The 21,516-nt window shown below is 39.9% G+C and overlaps 1 protein-coding gene across 2 annotated transcripts in view; it reads left to right on the forward strand.

Moving 5' to 3' along the window:
* Nucleotides 1-21,516, forward strand: part of zbtb16a (zinc finger and BTB domain containing 16a) — a 111,218-nt gene that overhangs the window by 43,018 nt on the left and 46,684 nt on the right. For both annotated transcript variants that reach the window (XM_017492930.3, XM_053687701.1), the window contains exon 3: nucleotides 9,150-9,247. In XM_017492930.3, coding sequence (XP_017348419.1) covers nucleotides 9,150-9,247 — 98 coding nt within the window. The remainder of the gene's footprint in view (nucleotides 1-9,149; nucleotides 9,248-21,516) is intronic.

The following is a 21,516-nucleotide window of genomic DNA, read 5'->3' on the forward strand; positions in this document are numbered from 1 at the left end:
ATGATTTGTGTTGCCATGTCGTCTGCTGGTGTTGATCCACTGTGTTTTCTCAAGTCGAGAGTTGATGCAGCATCTACCAGGAGATTTTGGAGCACTTCGTGCTTCCATCTGCTGACGAGCTTTACGGAGATGCTGATTTCCCTTTACAGGACTTGGCACCTGCCCACAGCGCCAAAACTACTAGAAACTGGTTTCCTGACCATGGTATTACTATGGTTGATTGGTCAGCCAACCTGAACCCCATGGAGAATCTATGAGAGACGCCAGACCCAACAATACAGACAAGCTGAAGGCCGCTATCAAAGCAACCTTGGCTTCCATAACACCTCAGCAGTGCCCCAGGCTGATTGCCTCCATGCCACGTTGCATTGATGCAGTAATTCATGCAAAAGGAGCCTCAACCAAGTATTGAGTGCATAAATCAACATACTTTTCAGAAGGTCGACATTTCTGTATTATAAATTCTTTATTCTCAAATTGTAAGATACTGGATTTTTTATTTCCATGAGCTGTAAGCCGTAATCATCAAGATTATAACAAAAAAGGCTTGAAATATTTCACTTCATGTGTAATGAATCTATCAAAGTTCCACTTTTTGAATTAAATTATGGGGGGAAAAAATGTACTTTTCCATGATATGATTTTTTTTAGATGCACCTGTATGTTTTAAATGGATAATATGTGTAATATTTTTTCATTACTCTAAAATACACATCACTGCTAACTGCATTTGTAGTATGAAATTCGTAGTATGAAATCTGCATTTGAATAAATGAAAAATGTTACTTTAGTATAGCAAAAGACATTGTGTCATGCTACCCTGTTAATTTAATCTATATTTCCATTTACAATTCTAATATTATAGATATAAAGCCCTCCTTAAATTATTTTATGATGTGTTTAACCTGACCTATCCTGGATTCTTCAGATAAGCATTTCTATTTGGATGAATCACATCCACATGATTCACAACTGATCATATAGTCATAAACAATATTATATGAATGGATTGTATCATGTACTGAGTGCAAGGCACATCATGACCACAATATGAAGGTTATATAATAATGAATGATATTTTATCAGTATCATGCTTCCGCAATCCTGCTGTATATGTGTTGATGGCAGGCTTCATAAACAATGTAATTGCAGGGTAAATTCAGTCTTAGTGCTGCTGCTAGTGCTGTTGTGTTTGTCCTTTTTTTTTTCTTTTCCTTCTTCTTTTTTCTTTCTTTCTTCCCTCCACCATCTGATTCACTATTGTCTGCCTCATTCACCCCTAATGTGGTGGAAAGGACTGGGGACTCACTGGCCCTGTCTAGCACGACTGTGGAAAATAAAACCAAGCTACCGCAAAGTTAGTGTAGGTATCTGTTCGAGTGAGACGTAAACACTGCAATCAAAGTTTATGTTTATTTCAAACATATATTGCTAGTTATGATTTTGTATAAACTTGCGAACTAAAAACTATGAATTGTGTGTTTTACCTTTTGTAATGCACTTTTTTCAAGTTTTATTACGGGTATGGATTTGATCTCTGCAACTTGAGAAGAGCCTCAGCATTACATAAATGTTCCTTGTCTGGATCAGTTTTTATATCTCTGAACAATAGGGATGAGTGATAAGACCAAGATATCATGTGTTCATTGTACAGTACACAATATGTATCACGGTACTTAGGTTTACTAACAGACTGCAAGCAAAACAGATTTGTTGCTTTATTAGAAATGGGGGGAAAAAACTATGACTTTAATTTAATGTGGGGAAACAATTGTAAATGGAATTGACTTTTCTGTAATTATTTTTTATTGCTTTATACAATTTTGTTTAATGTTATGTGAGGAATAAAGCATGCTTGGGCATGCTGTTATAAGAAAATATTCAATGATGGGAAGGCATGATGTACGCAGATGCAAAGAGGCGTTTCTATTACCAATCTGAAGTTTAAACCAAACCTGAAGATGATTATTTTCCTATTTTTACCATATTTATTTTGATTATATTTGCCATATTTATGCCATATTTATTTTTCCTATATTTATAGGTGCATCTCAAAAAATTTGAATTCTAATATTTTGAGATACTGGTTGAAAGTTCCACTTTTTTAATTAAATTACGGGGGGAAAATTAACTTTTCTATGATATTAAAAAACCTGTACATTTTAACATTGTGAAACATTTGTGAAAAGTTACTTCTTTTTTTCACTTGCATTACAGCAGCTAAAAACCATTCCCTTCAGGATTTTCATGTTTCTTTGTGATTGCAGAAATGAACGCAAAATCAAGCAAACTTGCAATGTTTCTAAATTACCACAGATTTTCCACAGGTAATCACAATGCGCATTCGGTCGAAACCCTCATCGACTCCCATGCGTCGAACACGAGTACATCTTAAATGTCTCGTTTACCAACAAACGTCACTGCAAAAGACCATGCAAAACAATTTTGTGCAATTTCACCGATGCAAGTAGTTTTCCACAAAAAAACCCCACAAATTTCAAGAATTTTTTCTGAAACGATCCCAAAAAAATCCTGTACGGATTGATAACCAGTCATTCTATTATCAGCTGCTTTTCTCTCTCTCTCTCTCTCTCTCTCTCTCTCTCTCTCTCTCTCTCTCTCTCTCTCTCTCTCTCTCAATAAAAAAATAAAATGCATGTTGTCATGTTACCGAGAAACTAGTGTTGGAAAACTTTACGTCTGACTATTATATTTATGGAGACCCTTTTCCATAAATGCTGAATAGTCTCCTAACAGAAAATGTCCCCATATCAACGATAACTTTTTTTTTTTTTTTTTTTTTTTAAATCCGTTTATGTAAAGTGTCCAAAATAAACAGATATGTATTCGAACAGGTGCATTTAATATAAATCTGTGAAGTACTGTGAAAATAAAGAAAATGTTGAAGAAGCAACACTTTCAAACCAAACAGAATCAAGAATTTGGCAGCATATATGATGTCTCAGTATCTCAGAAAAGTGTACTGTGACCGCGTCATCATGATCTGAATATTGTCATATTTCCCAGCTCTGCTCTGGTCTCTCGCATGCAGTGGTGTTGAATATTGTGGTGGTACATATGTTCCACCTGCGGTCTGTTTTCACAAGCTATTATTGCATTGACTTACCTTTTTTGGGGGGGTTCCTCTTTTGTGTGTAAATGTGCTCTAGAAATAAATTTACATGCATACTTTGTTTATTGGAGAGGTCACTGGAGCGGTCATCTTCAAGAGGGTGTCTATAGAAAAGTCAATTAGCATTAATCATCATTATGGTAATGTTTTGGCAGCATGGTGTCAACACCTGACTGAGATCTCTATTAAGAGCCAGCAACACGATGAACTGACAGATTGCTCCCTCTCTCAACCCAACACCCCCCCCCCCCCCCTCTTTCTCTCTCTCCCTCTCTCTCCCTCTCTCTGGCGCTCTCTGCATCTCTCATTGTTGGACCTCTTTTAACAAATACCATAATCTGACTGCGCACATGGAGCAACATGCTTTATTTTTATTTAAGGCCAGAGTGGGAACTCGCTAAGGCCTGTTGAATGGAAGGTCTGGCAGCCTGTACGCTACAGATTTTGCCGTTCTCAGGCACTGCCTTTTTGACCCCCCCAACACACCCCCACCTTCTCCCACCCCATTATCGATTCGGTAGCTGACTGCTGCGCTCGTCCACTTATATGCCTAACTGGGCTGGGTTAAAAGGCAACTCCCAATTATTAGCTGCCGTTGAAATCAGTGCACATGCAAATTGTCTGGTAAACGGTTGCGTTTAACAAATTTAAGTAGCGTAACACATATATCTGATCAGGAATGGCAATTTATTGACCTTAAACTTGCAAGTTAATCAAATGACTATTTTTGACTACTAAAATAATTGAAGAGGAATGATGTGACAGCAATAATACTTTCAATAGGCTTTCCATTATATTTCTGATTAATCATGATTATAAGTAAGTAATTGTTACTCTAGAAAACTTTTGTAAATGGAAAATAATGTACTGTGGCCACCAGGAGTCCATATGATCTAAGGGATATTGAGATTCCAGAAATGTTCCATATATGGTACGTGTATAACTGTGTGAACCTGAACAGTTAATCACAATTAGCTGAAATGCTGAAAGCACTTTTTTTCCCCATTAATTATTCAAGTTTTCAATATTGAAAGGCAGCTTGTACTTTGTTATGAATTAAAAACATAGCATAACTGTAAAATATCAATATTAATAATTTAAAATTGTTAAGCCCAGTATCATTGTACCATGGTTAAGACTAGAATTTTAGGTGTTGGGAGCAGTTAGGGACAAAAGACACAGTGGAGCATGGTCGATGCTGGACAATGAAGCGTGGATTGTAGTTGCTTAGAGATACAGCTTTGTCTCCCTCAATTAATTTTTGTTAGGGTGTTTTGGTCCTTTTTTCGAGGCGTGATTTTATTGAGGGGAGCTGAAGTCATTCGGTCCCATCTGATGCTACTTAATGGTGTGTTTCTGGCCAGTTGGTGTTTGCGTGTGGATGCAGGAGCAGCAGAAGAGCCGAGCAGCTTAAACAGTGCCATCCTGCTGGGAGGCAGCAAGCAGGCCCTCGTGACAGGGGGAGCTCCCGGGTATGATGGACGGTGCTGGGTCTACTCCAGAGCGAGAAAGTTCAGATTTATATGGGCCGAGCTGCAACAACTCAATAACACAGCCCCCGTAATCTACTTGGGTTTCAAACACGGCCCTGATTTACGAGCCAGCACACCACGCCGCCTCTGAAATGAGGTGTTCAGCATATGTTTTGTTGACATAAATTTGAAATTTATTGCCGTTGTCAAAACTCGCTGTCGGACAAAGTCGCTTATTAACTGAGTAAATGGCTTGAGAGAGTTTTATGTCTGCTTCCTTAATGACTACAGTCGGTCTGTTTTCAGGCACTCATCGTTCTGCTCGCCATCTCTTTATCTAGCAAGAACACACTCGCGCGCTCTCTCTCTCTCTCTCTCTCTCTCTCTCTCACTCTCTCACACACACACACACACACACACACACACACGCACACTCTATCTACAGTTTCTGTAGCAAATTAAAAGCACAGCTGGGTGGAATGTCCAGAGGGGGAAATGGAGCTGCTACAGTTCACACATCCGAAAGTGTGTGTGTGCGCATCCGTATCATAACCAGGGGTCACTTCTGGTTGTCCAGAAAATACAACCTAGTGGTAATGGTAGCGTTCACAGGCCTTAGTTGTATAATTTTTCCATTTCATCTACAGATTCATCGCGAATTAATGTTAAAGCACACGTGATAAATCTCATTAACCAGGCGTATCATTTCAAGGCAATCTCAATGAAGTTCTGCAGATTTCCCCCCCACATGGTTCTAGTCTGTTTCTAGCGTGAGTCGAGTCTTCTTTTGGTTGATCTAGTCTTCGTCAGTTCTTCGTCAGATAAAGCATGGACCCTCTGATCCAGGATGCTCTATCTGGATTACAGTAAGGACAGTGAGCAGATTGAGGGCAGTGGAAGGTCTTTGTGGATTGTACAGTACCCTCACTGTACATCATTGCACCCAAAGGTGCTCAGGCCCATTTCTCTTCCCAGCCCCCCTCTGCACTTTTTTTTTTTTTTTTTTTTTTTTTTTTTTTTGGTGCAGCACTTGTTCACTCGCCCGCCTGCCTTTTGAAGTGCCCTTTATCCTGGGAGCCGTTTACAGGCCTTTTTAATTACTTACAGCTTGCCAAAGGGCTCTGCTGCTTCATTCTTTCCTTTGTTTGTCAGGTCTCCACAATCCCCATCCAGAAGACAGCCATCAGGATTTTTGGACGCGTTACAGATTTTTTTTTTTTTTTTTTTCCCCATTCATTCTTTTGTTTATTTTCCACATTTTTCCCCTTCTCTCTACTCAGTGCCCAAAACAGTTTTCCATTCATTTTATTTCGCCACATCCTTTAGAAATTTAGGAGCTAAGCTTACAATGCCAACATGCAGGCATTACAAAAAAATAATTACAGCCCATTTTTGCCGATCGCTTTTTTTTTTTCTTTTTTCTCTTTTTCAAAGCATGACCAGTCAGAACAATCAGCATTCTGAAACTGTTTGAGTATACGGTTCTTACTCCTCCTTATCTTATACCTTGTACACTTATCTATCTATCTATCTATCTATCTATGTATCTATCTATCTATCTATCTATTTATTTATTTATTTATTTATTTATTTATTTATTTAAATTTAATTTTTTTTTTTTTTTTTTTAATATATAGTACTGTGCAAAAGTTTTAGTTGCATGCAAAGAAATGCTGTAGAGCAAAGATGCCTTCAAAAATCATGAAATTAAATGTTTCTACTTTTTAAAAAAAATATTAAAATACTGTTAAGCAGTAAACAGTAGTAAATGAAACAAATTCAATATTTAGTGTTAAAAAAAATAAAAATAGTAGACTTCAGTACACTGTGTGCAGTTTTATAAGGAAATGAGCTGTAAGTTTTATTGAGCTTGCAGAACCAGCCACGGTTCTTTTGGAGACTTTGACTTTTGCACGCGCTTCTTATTGTTGCAGAAAAACCCAGCAGCCTTCATAATGTTATTATTTTTTTTATTTATTTTTTTTTGGTTCTGAAAAGCGGTCTATGTAATATGCTGCTTTCTTTAATGACATCCATTTTTCTGTAACATTTAATTTTGTGTTAGAAAACTAATGTTTGGCAATCTAAAAATGTTATTGTAGTGACTTGATAATGTAGAAGTCATAAAATAAAAATCTTGAACAAAGTTTGTACTTAAAACAATAGGGCGCTTAAAACTTTTGCACACTACTGTACATCATATTACCTCTTATACTTTTCATATCTTCTTTTTTTAAACTAACAGCTATTAGCTTGGTATGATAATGATGATAATAATATTATTATTATTATTATTATTATTATTATTATTATTAATAATACTCCATGTTGCTCTCAGCATAAATAGAAACTGGAGAAGATGCCTGTCTTTTGGTTCTTGTTAAACACGTACACTTTTGGCAGCGAGGTGCAAACAATGAGCTAATTACTACTCTGGAAACAATTACCATGTGCTGTAAGTATGCTAATAAAAACTAATTCGGCTCACCACTTGTAACGCATCGCCAGCGTTCTTACTTTGTGCAGCCTGTTGCTCCACTGCAGCCCACTTTAAGCAAGGGCATCCATAAAACAATAAACCCAATAAACCAGTCTAACCTGCCAAAGCTCAGTATCATATTCTTTATGGGTCGTCACTTGGCTTTTACCCAATCCGAGTTAGGTAATCCCTCCGTGTTGACTCTTGCTTGGCTTATCTTTGTGAGGATGCAATGGGTCTGATGATTAGCTCGGTTAAAGATTCAGATACGCCGTTCTTTGTGGTCTTTTGCTGAGAAAGTCACACACGTACGTTCACTGGTTCAGGCTAATCCTCACACAGGTCAAAAGGTCAATCCACTATGCTAATTGCCACAATCGTAATTACCTTTTAAACACTTAGATATATCGGCAGGTGTCTAGTGGTGTTGGATCTGCTCTTTCCCTGGATTAACTCTGCAATGTAGAGCTGAGAACACAAGGACGAAATCGTTTTATTACCTGTTCAAGTCGATCTGATTGGTTGTTTATGAAAGCACAGGGATATAAAATACAAAATAGCCTTTATGTTAGTTACCAACAGGGTCAGGGCCAAACCCTGCTCAAAATGATCACATCGACTAGTACTGAGACATTTCATCCACCCCGCCCAGTTTCTCCACCTTGTTCGCTATAAAATGTCAGCGTTTATTAACAACGATTTTGTCACAATGCATTGCTGTCATGTTTGATAATTAGGTACAATGTTATTGCACACACACACACACACACACACACACATATATATATATATATATATATATATATATATATATATATATATATATATATATATATATATATATATATATATATATATATTTGTGTGTGTGTACATATATTGTACATACTGGTACAGTACTATCATAAGCAACATGGGAAATCAAAATATCTAATGCGTTGATTTTTGAATGCAATTTTCCAGCTGTTCTGCAGTCACATGACCACCAACCCACTGAAATTACCCAACATTTTTCCCCCAATACATCCCTGTGTATAATTACTATGTTTCACCTTCCATCTAAATAGCATGGTGCTTTGTTAGAAACAGTGCCTGGAGGGATGAAAATCAGCCAGCCCTGCAGTTTAGTAAATCCACATCGCTGGGCCTAAAGGCCATTTATATGTTTCTGTGCAGATAAAGAGCGCTTTCATTCACTCTGATGGTCTACATAAATGATGTGTACCATGAGTTGAGGAAATTACTTCCTACATCTTTTGCTTGGGGAAATTGTCTCAAAGGGACACCGTCATAAAATGAGTGTTCGGTGTTATTTGACGTGTTACGTGGTGCAGCGTTTTGTACATCGTTGCAAGAACTTGCTTGAATTACACAAATACATCAATATAGAAATTTTATATGATTTTATATTACACCATTTCAATGGTGTAAAGCTTGCCAGAACAAGTCAGAACTTTTTGCTAGTGGTATATCAGGTGGCAGGATTTGGTGAAATACATGGAGGAAAAATTAAAGCAAGTATAGTCCTTAAATTTAGTTCCAACTCCAGGATCTGTCATGATGAGGGGTTTTGTCAGGATTCAAACCAAGTAAAAAAATTTTAAAAATTTCAGCATTCATATTTAAAAAGCATCAATCTGGAACCTGTTAAGAGTAACAGTTTGGATGTCCCTTTGGGGAAACCCATACAGGTTCTTGATTTAGATTTGCTTTCTAGGAGTATAGAGAATAGGTAGAATCTAAGTAGCACTTAACTAGGTGTCTAAAAACCCATACATGTCCAAAGACATAGGTAGAAAGTGGATGGTCGTTTGTTTTTCTATCCCAATAACACTGCCACCATTATTGCACATAATGTCCCTGACTTGCCTCTTGTCTCATTTACACAGTGAACTTGCACTGTTCTGTCATTACACTGTTCTGTCTTTACCGCATAGCACCCTAATCAAATCATGTACATGGTGTACTTGAGGGTGTTGCGCGCCGTGTCTTTATGCAAGTTAAATAAACGGAGCTGGCAGTGAAGCCGTCGCTGATGTTGTTTTTGCGTTGCCTCTCTCCGCAGGAAGCTGCACAGCGGAATGAAGACCTACGGCTGTGAGCTGTGCGGCAAGCGCTTCCTAGACAGCCTACGCCTGAGGATGCACTTGCTGTCTCACTCAGGTAACACTCACCCGCTCGCGTCTGTAGGGGCCTGCCTCCCCGTCTGTACATCCACAGATAAATATAGCTCAGCCCGTCTGAAAACAGAGCTGGAAATAGCACATCACCACATGAGGCTTGTTTATGCATGGATGCCACAAAAGGAGGACTGTACATAAATAGTGGAGATAGTTAGACTAGACTATATCCGAGCTCATTTGCATCAATGGTATGTGTGTGGGATTCATTTACGCGTCATACATTCACACAGTATAGGATGCTGGAAATGGCTACTGAGGAGTGTGCCAGCAGCAGTCTGATAGCAGCTAGCCTAACAGTCATGTAATTCAATGCACACATACAGGCTATTGATTGTCCTAACCTGCCTATATCATGGGGGGCTTATTTGCACTGCTGGGGTGTATGTTGGTTGTTTTTTTTTTTTTTTTTTACTGGGAGTTAGGGATTTTTTTTTTTTTTTTTTTTTTTTTAAATAGGAGAGTAAAGTCCTCTCCTGCAGTCCAAAAGGAATCTTGTCTATATAGAGTCTGTAAACACTATGGGACTCCTCTCCATTATGGGATCCTCCCTCACTGCAGCTAAAATTGCCACGCCACAGAAGTACAGAGTAAAGGTCCACACTGAACCCCTCAAACCTGAGATAATAAGTATCACATTAATCAAGTAATTGATTTTGGAGTATTAATTAGGGATGTAGATGAGATCAGACTTGCTAGTAAAACTACATTGTCCCTATTAAACCAAGGCTAATGTCAGCTTGCTCCATAACAATCCAATATTTCTGATGTCAATATTTCATTATATAGAGATAGAATTGACTTTTTTGCATGAATTTTTGAAAGCCATGTTGAATAGGGAGATGAATGGCCTTTCACGCTGGGCCACCCAATTCAATTCACACACAACTCAGCAAGAGGAATGCCACTGTAAGGAAATATCTAATGCTTATTTTAGCTGCTGCTCAAATCCCGAGATGCATGTTCAATACCCGACTCTGTGGAGATATTGTACGACCGTTGCACTCATGATGGCTACCCATCGTGCATGCGCTTCGTGCTGACATTTACGAGCAACTCTCTAACAAAGACAAGGAAGCAGTGTTGCGAACCTCATCCACTGTTCCATGCTGACCCACAGTCAATGTACTGTTACGCACACAAAAGTATACTTTGTCATTATGTTTGTCATGAGTTTTTAAAGCAGAATGGGAGGTAGGATTGTGCAGTTTGGATTTTGAAAAAAAAAAGGTTAAAGACAAGCTTGAGTTCTATGGAGCCGCTGTAGTGACATGGTGGTTATTTGTTTTCACAATTTATGGCCATAAATTAATAAATTGAGGCCACAAGTTAAGTTGTTTGGGATCCATTTTGTGGACACAGAGTACTTAACTTGTGGCATCTCTCATAGCCATAGCATAATAACTTGAGGCTTTGAAATATTATCTTGTCATATTATCTCATGGCCTCAATATATTATCTCGTGGCCATGAGATAATATTGAGATGTTTAGTTTATGACCCTCTAAATATTATCTTCTGTCCTCAATATATTATATTTTGGCCTCAATATTTTATCTCGTGGCCATGAGATACTTAGTTTATGGCCTCTAAATATTACCTTGTGGCATCTAATTTTTATTTTGTCACCTCAATATATTTTCTAATGGACTCAATATATCATCTCATGGCCATGAAATATTTAGTTTATCTTATTATTATCTTAATATTATCTAGTGGTCTCAAATGTTGTCTTGGCTCCTCAATATATTATAATATGGACTTAATATATGAATTAGTGGCCATGCCACCATGTCACCTTGGTGGCGCCATGTCCAACAGTAGATATACATATACACATATACATGCAGGCTGAAAAGCCTGTTTCTCAGCCTGGCTAAGGAAACAGGTCTTTACTTTGAGGTGCAGACAGAAACTAAATGTCCACTTTAGTACCCAAGGCAGGTGTCTGGTCCTCTCTCTGTCTGTCTGTATGTCAGTCACCAGGTAGTTATCCATGCTCCTCACACTCTGTTCTCTTAGTAAGACAGCATGTGAGGAGGCTCCAGATGCGGGCCCAGCGAAGTATTTCAGCTGATCGTATCGAGCACTTGAAAAACACCGTGGCAGATTGTAGCGATCAATGTATGAACTCTGGACAGGCCATTTGACAGGTCACCTTTGACAGTTCTATTCGGAAGTGAAGTTTTTCAAAAAAGATAAAAGTTCTAAACTAGGGATTTACAGAACAAATGTTCAGAAGTATATGTGGACCTTTTAGTAAGAGGAACACAACTGTAATGGAACATCAGTAAAATACATCAAGAAGCACTGCTGTACCTGAGGTTACTTTTTGATTGTAGAAAAATATACTTCTATAGTATCTTCTTTTCCGAACATGGCTTGCCACTAAATTGGCACTTCGCGGGAGGTTAGAAATTTACTGGCATTCCAAGAATTCTGATAATAATGATAACAGCTCCTTTTGTTTGGAGAACTAATTCTGCAAGATGTTCACCAAGGGAGCAGAAACAACCAATCTTATCCTCAACAATTGTAATAACTGAGCATTCGGGACGGCGTATTTTTAGTGCATCTAAAAAAATAAAAAAAAAAGTAAAAAAAGACAGGTTTTGACAATCGTCTGCTAGTTGACGTGCAACACTAGGCTGATTTTTGTGTGTGTGTGTTGTTTTTTTGTTTGCAGCAGCGAGGCTCTTGAGAGCTTCACTCTTGTGTAAAGCTCAAGCTTTTCAGTTGAAGCACTTTTATAGACAGAGCGGTGGCAGAGGAGCAGAGATGGAGCAAAGCTCTTTGATTTTCTTTTTCCCCCATTGCAAACTTTCTGTTTTTATCCTTCCTGTTTTGAGCAGTTTGATTTTCATCAGTGACAACAGGCAAGTGGCTTAGCCTCCCTCATTCTTACTTTTAGCTTCAGAAACCCTGCGATAGGTATGATATTAGCCATGCAGCGTGTATTGTGGTGTACCATTTCAGTCATCCCTGTACACCCTCCCTCCTCCTCCGGCTCTCAGCTCAGCTGGGGCATGCTGTCTCTGTGTTTTGTTTTATTGTAGACTTGGCATGGCGCCAGTGTGGGCTGTCTGCCACCGCTGAGGGTACAGTATGTACAGTGAACCTTGTGCCAGTTTTTTTTTTTTCTTTTCCCCAGCAATGTTTTGCTTTTTTTCCCCCTAATCATTGTCCAACAGCAGTGGTTATGGTGTCAGTTCAGTGAATTGCGTGAACTGGTGTTTTGCACAAAGGGAGGACTGCGGTGGGCAATGGTTCTCACAGCAAGCAGGAAGTCTTGGGTGGGGAGCAAGCCACTCCAAGGGTCTGATAATGGAATGGCGTGTGCTAATGTTTTCTCTTGAGTTTAAGCTCAACATGGTCCAGGAGCTTCAGGGCGGGTGCTAAGAGCACGCAGCAATGAAAAAAATAGTGACTCAGCCATTTGGAGTGTTGCTGGGCTATTACTGTTATATGAGCTCCCCTTGTGACTTCAAAGAGCTCAGTGGAAGACTTGGGTCACATCGGCCTGGCCAAGAGATATATTTAGGTCCCCCTCTTCTCTTTTTTTTTGTTCCCGGAGACAAGAGGCAGCACTTGACGGAAGGATTACAGCCATGGAACTCACGATGATTCGCTATCTGTGGTATTTTGTTTTTCCTTCTTGAGCTTGAAAGCCTTCATCCTGACCTGTCCACTGATGCAGTCTCACTTCTGCCCTTCCTAAAGAATCCTCCAGACAAACAACACGAAGTGACACAACTGGCACCAGCAAAGCAAAATGGCCCTGTTGCCTCATCCCTCGCGTTTGTGCAGACGAGATGGGATGGATTGAACCATCCGGACCCAGACGTAGACACACATGCAGACACTCTCATGGGGCCGTGTGAACACTCTCATTAGCAGGCCACAGTGTCTGGCCCAAGATGATTAAGTCTGTATGCTATTCTCTTGAGGGCCTGAGCCATTGGACCTCACATGACTTCATTAGCTCTGAAGGCTGAGTTTGGGCCTCGGACAACAGGGCCCATCCACACCCCCATCCACCCTTCCTAGTTTAGACCTGCAGCGGCGGCACCTTGGGGAGGCTGAATTTCTGCGATGAAATCACCTTCCCTTTTCACATTTTTGCCAAGTTTTCTACCAAGATAGAACTAGCTTAATCATTTAGTCATAGTTGTAGATTGCTAGCTAGGTATTAACTATCACATCCCCAACCTTAAAGGGCTAAGGCCAAGAACAAAAAGTTCTTCCAAGACACACACAAAAGAAATCTGTAATTTTTTGGATAGGATAGTGTGAGAGGCCATCTTTCCACCCCCATCCCCCTCCCAAACAGTTATCTTTTCTTGGACCATGGGACAATGAATGGCTTGTGGTATTACTGGAATTCAAATCAAACTCTCAATCTCCTGATAATGGGCAAACATTTAAGAGTTCATAAGAGGTAGTGCTGAAGAGGTTCTATGGTGTGCTCCGTTTAGGGTACTGATTCTTGACCTCTTGTTTGTGAATTTGTGGGTTTCTCTGCTGTTTCGGATTACATGATAGTCGCTCAGTAAAGAAGTTTGTAACTTCAAATCGAAGGATTGCCAAAGAGCCATTGTGGGACTTTTTGAACAAGAGCCTCATTAATATCCTTGAATTGGATTGGTCTCACTTGAAATTTCCTTTGGATTAAAGCTTTTGGGGTTTTTTTTTTTTTTTTTTTTTTTTTTTTATTATATAACTGTTGTGCCTGTGGTCTGTTCTTGCGGATTCACTCCCTGGTTCATCTTTTACAATTCATGTTAGAAGAGCAGTATTATGTCTCTAAAATAACATTAGCTCACTATGCACCTGACTGACACCTGCTGCTTGAGTGAGAGAGAAAGAAATGAAGGGGGAGTTCTACATAGCGAAAGCTTTAGGAATTTGGAAAATGTGAGGAATTTCTGGAGTGCAGGGAACAAGTGAAAGGGGAAAAAAGAGAATTTTCCTCAGTTTCTGTGCCCCAGACTCGCTATTCTTGTTGTCTCTTTCTTGCGCGCCCTCTTTCTCTCTGTTTCTCTCTCGCTGTCAGAACCAGTGAGCACCGTGCTCCCACAGTCTGGCCGCTTGCCAGATCTTCCCTCAGCGTGATGACATCATTGACTGCCGGCAGGTCTGGATGTTCTGCCAGCATTCCAGAGCGTTTATGATCGCTCGCAGATGTGTGGCCAGGAACATACTGTACCCAAACCAGAAATTAATGAAACTTGACTGCCTTCCAAACCACATATTCCAAAATAGAGAGCTGTGCAAGTAGGGTGGAGTGAAAAGACTGGAAGAAAGGCCTCTAAATAAAGCTGGGGGGAAAAAAATAGGAAAATGCCCCAGCGCTCTGTGCTCTCATGTAAATTCTTTGGAGCAGCTGATAAAGCCCCCGCTCGCTTGCTCTCTCGCTCTCACTCCCCTCCCTCCCCTTTCTCTTTTTTCTCTGAGCATTAGTGGGGGATGACGGGCAGCATGGATAAATGGCCTGAGCTTCTGTTTGGCCGCATGCCCTAACTTCTCTCTGGTGGTTTAAACCCATAATACTTTCCCCTGACCTGTTGATGTACATTAAACCCCCATTTACAACAACGCCTGAATTATGCGAGACATAAATCTCTTCCATTATGAGGTCCAGGAAAGGCGAGATGATTAGACGTCCGGGTAATGGTGCTGTAATTGGGTAGCGAGTTTTGCCCTGATCAAAAAGCTTGAAAGAATTTATTCCCGTTGACTTGGGAACGTGAAGCCGTGTTCCCTGCTCTAATGCCGGTCTCTAACCGGTGTACACAAGCTGCCTTTGATGTTTGCCATCATTGTGCATATCACTCGCCGTCTACGGCTACGGTGTATTACTCCCTGCTCTTATCTGCCTTTAATGAACCCTCCAGACTATCTGCCCTGAACAGAATCTAAAGCAAGCCTCTTTCTAACCCTTCAACACTCTTCTACAAATGTGTGTTTCTGTTACTCTGAACTGTGCTACTGTTCTTTTTAACCTAAGCCTTACAGACCCTAATAACAACCTTTTGTAGCTCTTCGTTAATAAAACACCTACTCCAGCACTTCATTCAAGGAGCACTTTTTATTCTTGACACTTTCTCGGCATGTCTGAACAAATTCAGCAAAATTGCAAGGCTATCTTATTGGATATTTCCACTTTGGCATAAATTCATAAGCCAAACATAACCACACCAACGTTGACACACCAGTAACATATCTAAGCGTAGATGTGATTTATTGTGGTTTCGTGGAGTAGGATCGTAAATATAATCCAGCCTACATCTCAACGTTTAGAGTGCCATTATAATCACTTTAAATGTTATGTCTTTCAATTGGTAGAATTATTTGGCATCTTTTTGTGATGATTAATGTAATTGCCAGGCTTTTCCCAAGCTCACCTTCATTTCCCAGAAGAAGAGGTGTCATATTCTTATTGTGATCCTTTTAATGTTCAGGGTTGTTTTTTTTGTTGTTGTTGCTTGTTTGTATTTTCTAGCTCTACAGTTCTTCACATTCTCTTCGTGGTATTGTTAACATCTCTGATTAGAACCATGGAATACACTGTAGGACCAGCTGTAATACCCTGTAAAAGATCCCGATCTTTTTCCTTTGTTGTCGGGTATTGCAGCTTTAAATCCCTTTTGGTTGCTAAGTAGCAAGTGCCCCGGTGGGCTGATTTGGTATTCAGCTCAATGCCGGGTCTTATTTTTGTATGCGAGACAAAGTGTTTTGATGGAGGGTGATTGCAGCAGCGTCTGGAGGCTGTTTGGGAGTTTTATGGTCTGTACAGTACACCGTGTGCCTTCTAAAACAGAACACAGGCAATTGAATTTTGGATTTGCTTCATCATTTTTCTCCTCTGAGCAGCCTCTGTCAAAAAAAAAAAAAAAGGAGGGAGCGTTGCTGGAAGGGCACGGATTAATTTGTTCTGCTGGAAAATGAGAGCGAGACAGCAGAACACACACACACACACACACACATGCGTGCACTCGCCACTTGCAGGCTGAGAAATAAAGCAAAAGGCACACAGGCGTGACTCGATGGGAGAAGACATTTGTTCTGTCTGTGCCATTCCTTACTGAAGGATCGAAACGATGCCCTTGTTCTCAGAATGGTTATATAAGAAAAGGTTCAAATGAATTGGATGCTCAAAAGGTGTTCAGTCAGGCACCTTTTGGCTGGGAGGAAAAAAAAAAGTCCTTGACGTCAGGGGCATTGGAAGAGGTGCTTAAGCCAATCCAGTGTCTGACCTTTTATTGTTTTATGAGGGTGACAAACAGTGGACGTAACCATGAAAGTGGTTTTAAACTATATCTAGGTTCAGCCTTGATTGCGCAACAACATGTTTGATGGCTTTAGCTGACCAGATAGAAGCAAAACCAAGATTCTGTAACAGAGTCACAATGACTGTTGACGATTAATCCAAGTGTCCAGAAAGTAAAGCTCAGTGTTTTTCTTTCACTAGTTTTAGGGGTTTTAGAGAACATTAATTAAGGCAGCGTGGTGCAGATTCCTGGTGTTCCTTCCTTTGGCAAGCTCCCTGGAAAAAATGATGATTTGTTTGTTTATTGGGCTGCACTTGCGTCCAAAGATCGAGGCTTTGATGGCAGCTGTAAGCCAGTGGTTGAGCTGTAGTCGTGTGGTGTGTTGGTGCAGGCATGAGAGGGGGATTTGGAGAGGATGGGGCGGGTGTGAGGGCAGGCTAAATTTAAATTGTAATTGGCCGACTTCCACAAGCTTGCGGGCATTTTAATGAGTCATAATAACTTCATTTAAAACCAGCTGAGCAGAAAATAGATTGGAGAGATTGGCCTGTGGCCAGTATGGATTTGTTTTTTTGTTTGTTTTTTTAAAGGCCACACTCCTTTCATCAGCAAGACCAGTCCTCTCTGGCAGGCGTGATGAGTCGCTGAGTCGGCTGCACGCTGTTTGTATTTATTATATCACTTTTCATGTCTCAACGCTTATACATCCATGTACAGTAAATGCTTTTGTCTTTCTTTTTTTTTTCTTTTTCTTTTTTTCAACCAGACATGCTTCTGAAACACAAATGAGATTTTAAAAGCCTGGAACATGTTGGTTTTCATAAAAATAGTGTATACATGGGTATTTTCAGGCTGTCCATCAAACTAAATGGGTGTGGTAGCAATCAGGAAGCAGTAATACCTGAAAGACTTGTTCATACAAGCTCTTAAGCCAGCCATTTGACTATTTCTGCTTAGGACAGTGACTTTTTACAAACTTTTACCAAAAAGAGTTTGTAACCACAAATTAAACGTCTTTGGTTGGAAGCTTAAATCTAAGGCATGGAAGCAGACTGGAGAGTAACAACTATTTGTAGTTTATTGTCGATAAAACACCTGCTCTGGCAGTGTAAGACTTTGGAAGCCTGTTTGATGAAATTTTTGCAGGTATGCCATCATAAATAATGAGATCCTTCAAACTTGGCCTACATTTAAAGTCCAAAACGGCCGTTTCAGCCATTGATCACAAGCCAATAGCATGTCTAAGCACAAATCTGATAAGCTTGGACAGAAAAATGGATTACAATGAGTGCATTAATACAAACCTCTGATTTGAATTAGAGCCAGAATTACTGTTCGAGGTGCTGTTGGAGAAAATGAACACCTTCTGACCAATCAAAGGTAAAAGTTAAAACAGCATCTGAAAGCAGCCATACAGAAGGACTTGAAATAGGACAACTGAAACCAGTTAAAGAAAGCACAAAATAAAATGTGATGAATTCTGATCATCATTTTGCCTTATATGAGAAAGTCTCGTATAACGGTCAGTGGAGCAAACATTGCCATACAAATGCGCCGTCTTAAAAAGGTGGCATTTTAATCTAATGTATCATGTCTGGTCCTGGTTTTGACATTGGCGACAGAGGCATTATAATGGAAATTGTAGCTTTCGGTTTAATATCTTGGGCTAATTTTCGTGGCTCCTCAGTGGAAAAATAGCTAATGGTGTGCATGTAATGGCATAACAGCATCTCCAACATTACTTAGATTATTAGATTACGATTAACAGGGTCATCCATTGCTGGCACTTGAATAAGTAGAGGAATGCACCGGCAGCCGCTGTGCCAGTTCAATTCCCACACCACACACGCAATATTGTTGAAGTCCTTCAGCACTTCCATCTACCACAGCCTCACCTGCCCTTTATCTGGGAGGAGACTCTGAAGATGGAGTGTGTGCTGTAGCATGATAAATGCCTCCATCCTGCTTATCCCTTTCAAACCCATCTGTTTCTGTCTGCCTCTCCCTCCACTGGGGCTGCCTTATTTCAGACCTGGATTTACACATGTACAGCATGCTCCCAGGTTTACTTCCTTGTCCTCAGAGCGGGTGCGAGAGTGACAATGGTTTTAATTAAGGATTTCAAGACTAATGGCATCCCCCCCTTCCTTTCCACTCCCCATGCCAGTGACATGATAAGCGGAACTGCTAGAGATCCAGGAAATCTGTGTGCTGTGCATGTTGGTCAGTTTCTGGTATGCGTATCCATGCGTGTATGCACGGCGGTCAAAATTGGACGAAACATGATTTACTTCCCATGAAATGGCAATAAAAGTAAATGCTCTCTGAGGCACACTTTTATTGCGTTATGTAAGTTGGGACGATAGCTTTGGGAAACTTTTAGATCAATTTCTTAGCCCAGATTAAAAAGCTATGAATCCCATTTATGGCAGAGCTCCCTCGTGAAATGCTCTTTGAAACTTTTATATTTCGAATGAGGAGAGAACGAAGAGCGGAGCAAATATCTGCCGACAGCGCTTTCATGTGGGGGGGGGGGGGGGGGGGAGGCAGGAGTGTGTGTGTGTGTGTGTGTATATATATATATATGTGTGTGTGTGTGTATATATATATATATATATATATATATGTATGTATGTATATATGTATGTGTGTGTGTATATATATATATATATATATATATATATATATATATATATATATATATATATATATATATATATATATATATATATATATATTTTTTTTATATATATATATATATATATATATATATATATATATATATATATATATATATATATATATATATATATATATATATAAATAAGATAAAAGCAGTCCCAAAGCCATCTGGAAGTAGCCAGGACACACAAGGGTTGCTTTTATGCTTCCCATTCCATTGGGAGGTGCAGCATGAATAGCAGCCGTGCATATTGTGTTATTACTGTTGCAAACACATACATGGACCTGAATACTAATATGGAGTTCTAGGTTTTAGTCCCTCTGAAAGCACCACAAGGTGGATTTGACTTTAAAACACACCGATGTGGGCAATTAATGTTTAATGGACAGCAACTGAGCAGGTAGTGCTTTTCTATACACTCGGTACAGTTCCAGGTAAACACCAGAATCATCCAGAAGGTACTGATTAATTTTCTATAACAGCATGTCTGTGAGAGTATTTCCAACTGCAAGGTAAATCACAGGTTTATGTTTACGCACTTGTTTGGATACGTTATCGTTTCTGTAGTAATGACTAATTGACAGGGTATAGCAGAAACACATAAGATTATGTGGAAAAAAAACGAGCTGTTATTTAACAAAGAAAAACTGAATTGTTGAAATGGTGAAGGATATTTAACAGTGTTATTCATTTGAAGCCATTCTTGTGAAAGTGTCTAAAGGCTGGCCAGGGATGATCCATGTGCATGGGACGTTTGTGCATGTTTATCTATTGGAGCATAAGAGCACGATGTTGCTTGTGTACACAGTCTCAGAGGGGCGACTCGGGGAGGAAGGGCTGGAATGTGTGTCAGGACATTGTAAAAATGGTTTTGTGAGGAAGTCGTGCGGGGTGGCGGGGGTTGGGGGGGTTCACACTGTCCACTGTTTTTTTTGTTTGTCCCCCCCCCCCCCCCCTTTCTTTCTTTCTCTTCCCCTTCTTTTTCCCTTCCAAGGAAGGATGTCTTTTTTTCCATTTTAACCTGCAGGTGATTAACTTTTCTCGGACATACCTAATGGAGACACGGTGAAAAAAAAAAACTTGGAAACAAACGATAAACAACTATGTAAATCACTGCACCTGAGAGCAGTTAAATAGCTCTGCGTGTTTTCGACTGTTCCTGTTGTTTTCTTTTTCTTTTTTTTTATTTCCCATTAACCAAGTTCTGTGATTCGCTGTGGTTGTTTGAGTTGACTCGCTAATTTGCCTTGGTTGCGTGCAGATTTTTCAGCGTTGTATCAGTTATATCATTTTCATTGTTATATCGTTTTCCTTCGAAGGATGGCTTTTTGTAGGTTAGAGAAACGGTTTGTGCCAAATGTGGAAGCCAGAAACTGTTATAAATAATGGCTCCCACTGTGTTTCCTATGTCCTAGTTACTGTCCCATAGGGCATTGTATTGGCTGCTGGCCCCACCCCCAGACTTCTGACCTGGGCCTTAATAAAACCAAAGACTGCCTTTGACAATGTGTGACTTGAAAGCAGGAAATAATGGGCCCTAAACGCTAAATCTTTACAGGTTATTGACCTGTGGAGAAATCACATGTACAGAAGGCTATGCTGCCTGACTCCCTGATTGTCTGGATCATGTGCTGCTCGCTAAGTGGCTAATGCTCGAGTAAGTTCGTGAGTTCCTGGTATATATTCCTCACATATTGAACAATCTCAGAGACATAAGTCTCCATATGTATTATTTTTATTTTATTGCAGGAGAATATAATCGCTGTTGTATATAATCATGGAAATTTTTGCTTCCTGGTCTTTGTCCATTGCTGGTTGATATCATCCCATTCAGCCATATTTCGTCATGCTACTGAGAGCGGGCAAATGAGGAAAGAGCTCGACAAGGCCTCCTGCTGCTCTGTCTTTAGCCGTAAAGACATTTACAGCACAGTAAAGGCACCTCAATTGCTGTATCCAGCGGGTTGCTGAAGTTTCAGTGGTCGTTTTGGGAAGGGTTCACCGTGTGGTCATCCTCTCAGGTTCTGCCGGGATAAATAAAAGAGAGCTTGTGGGAAGGGCTCTACTTACAGCCAACCTCACAGCTATCGATCAGGCACCAGAGCTCAGTTCTTGCTCCATTTTTTGCAGTATCAGTTCCCTAAACCTAAGGTGGCTTCATGGTGTGTCCTGCTTCAACTGATCCTGCCCAGAAATGGGTCTTTACTAAGAATGTGTCCAAAATCATGCTTAAAAAAAAGTTGGTTTGGAATGATCTGATTTGGAACCTATGTAGTCCACTACTTTTTGCTAGCATCAC

Source organism: Ictalurus punctatus, chromosome 18, assembly GCF_001660625.3.
Source record: "Ictalurus punctatus breed USDA103 chromosome 18, Coco_2.0, whole genome shotgun sequence".
Taxonomy (NCBI): Eukaryota; Metazoa; Chordata; class Actinopteri; order Siluriformes; family Ictaluridae; genus Ictalurus; species Ictalurus punctatus.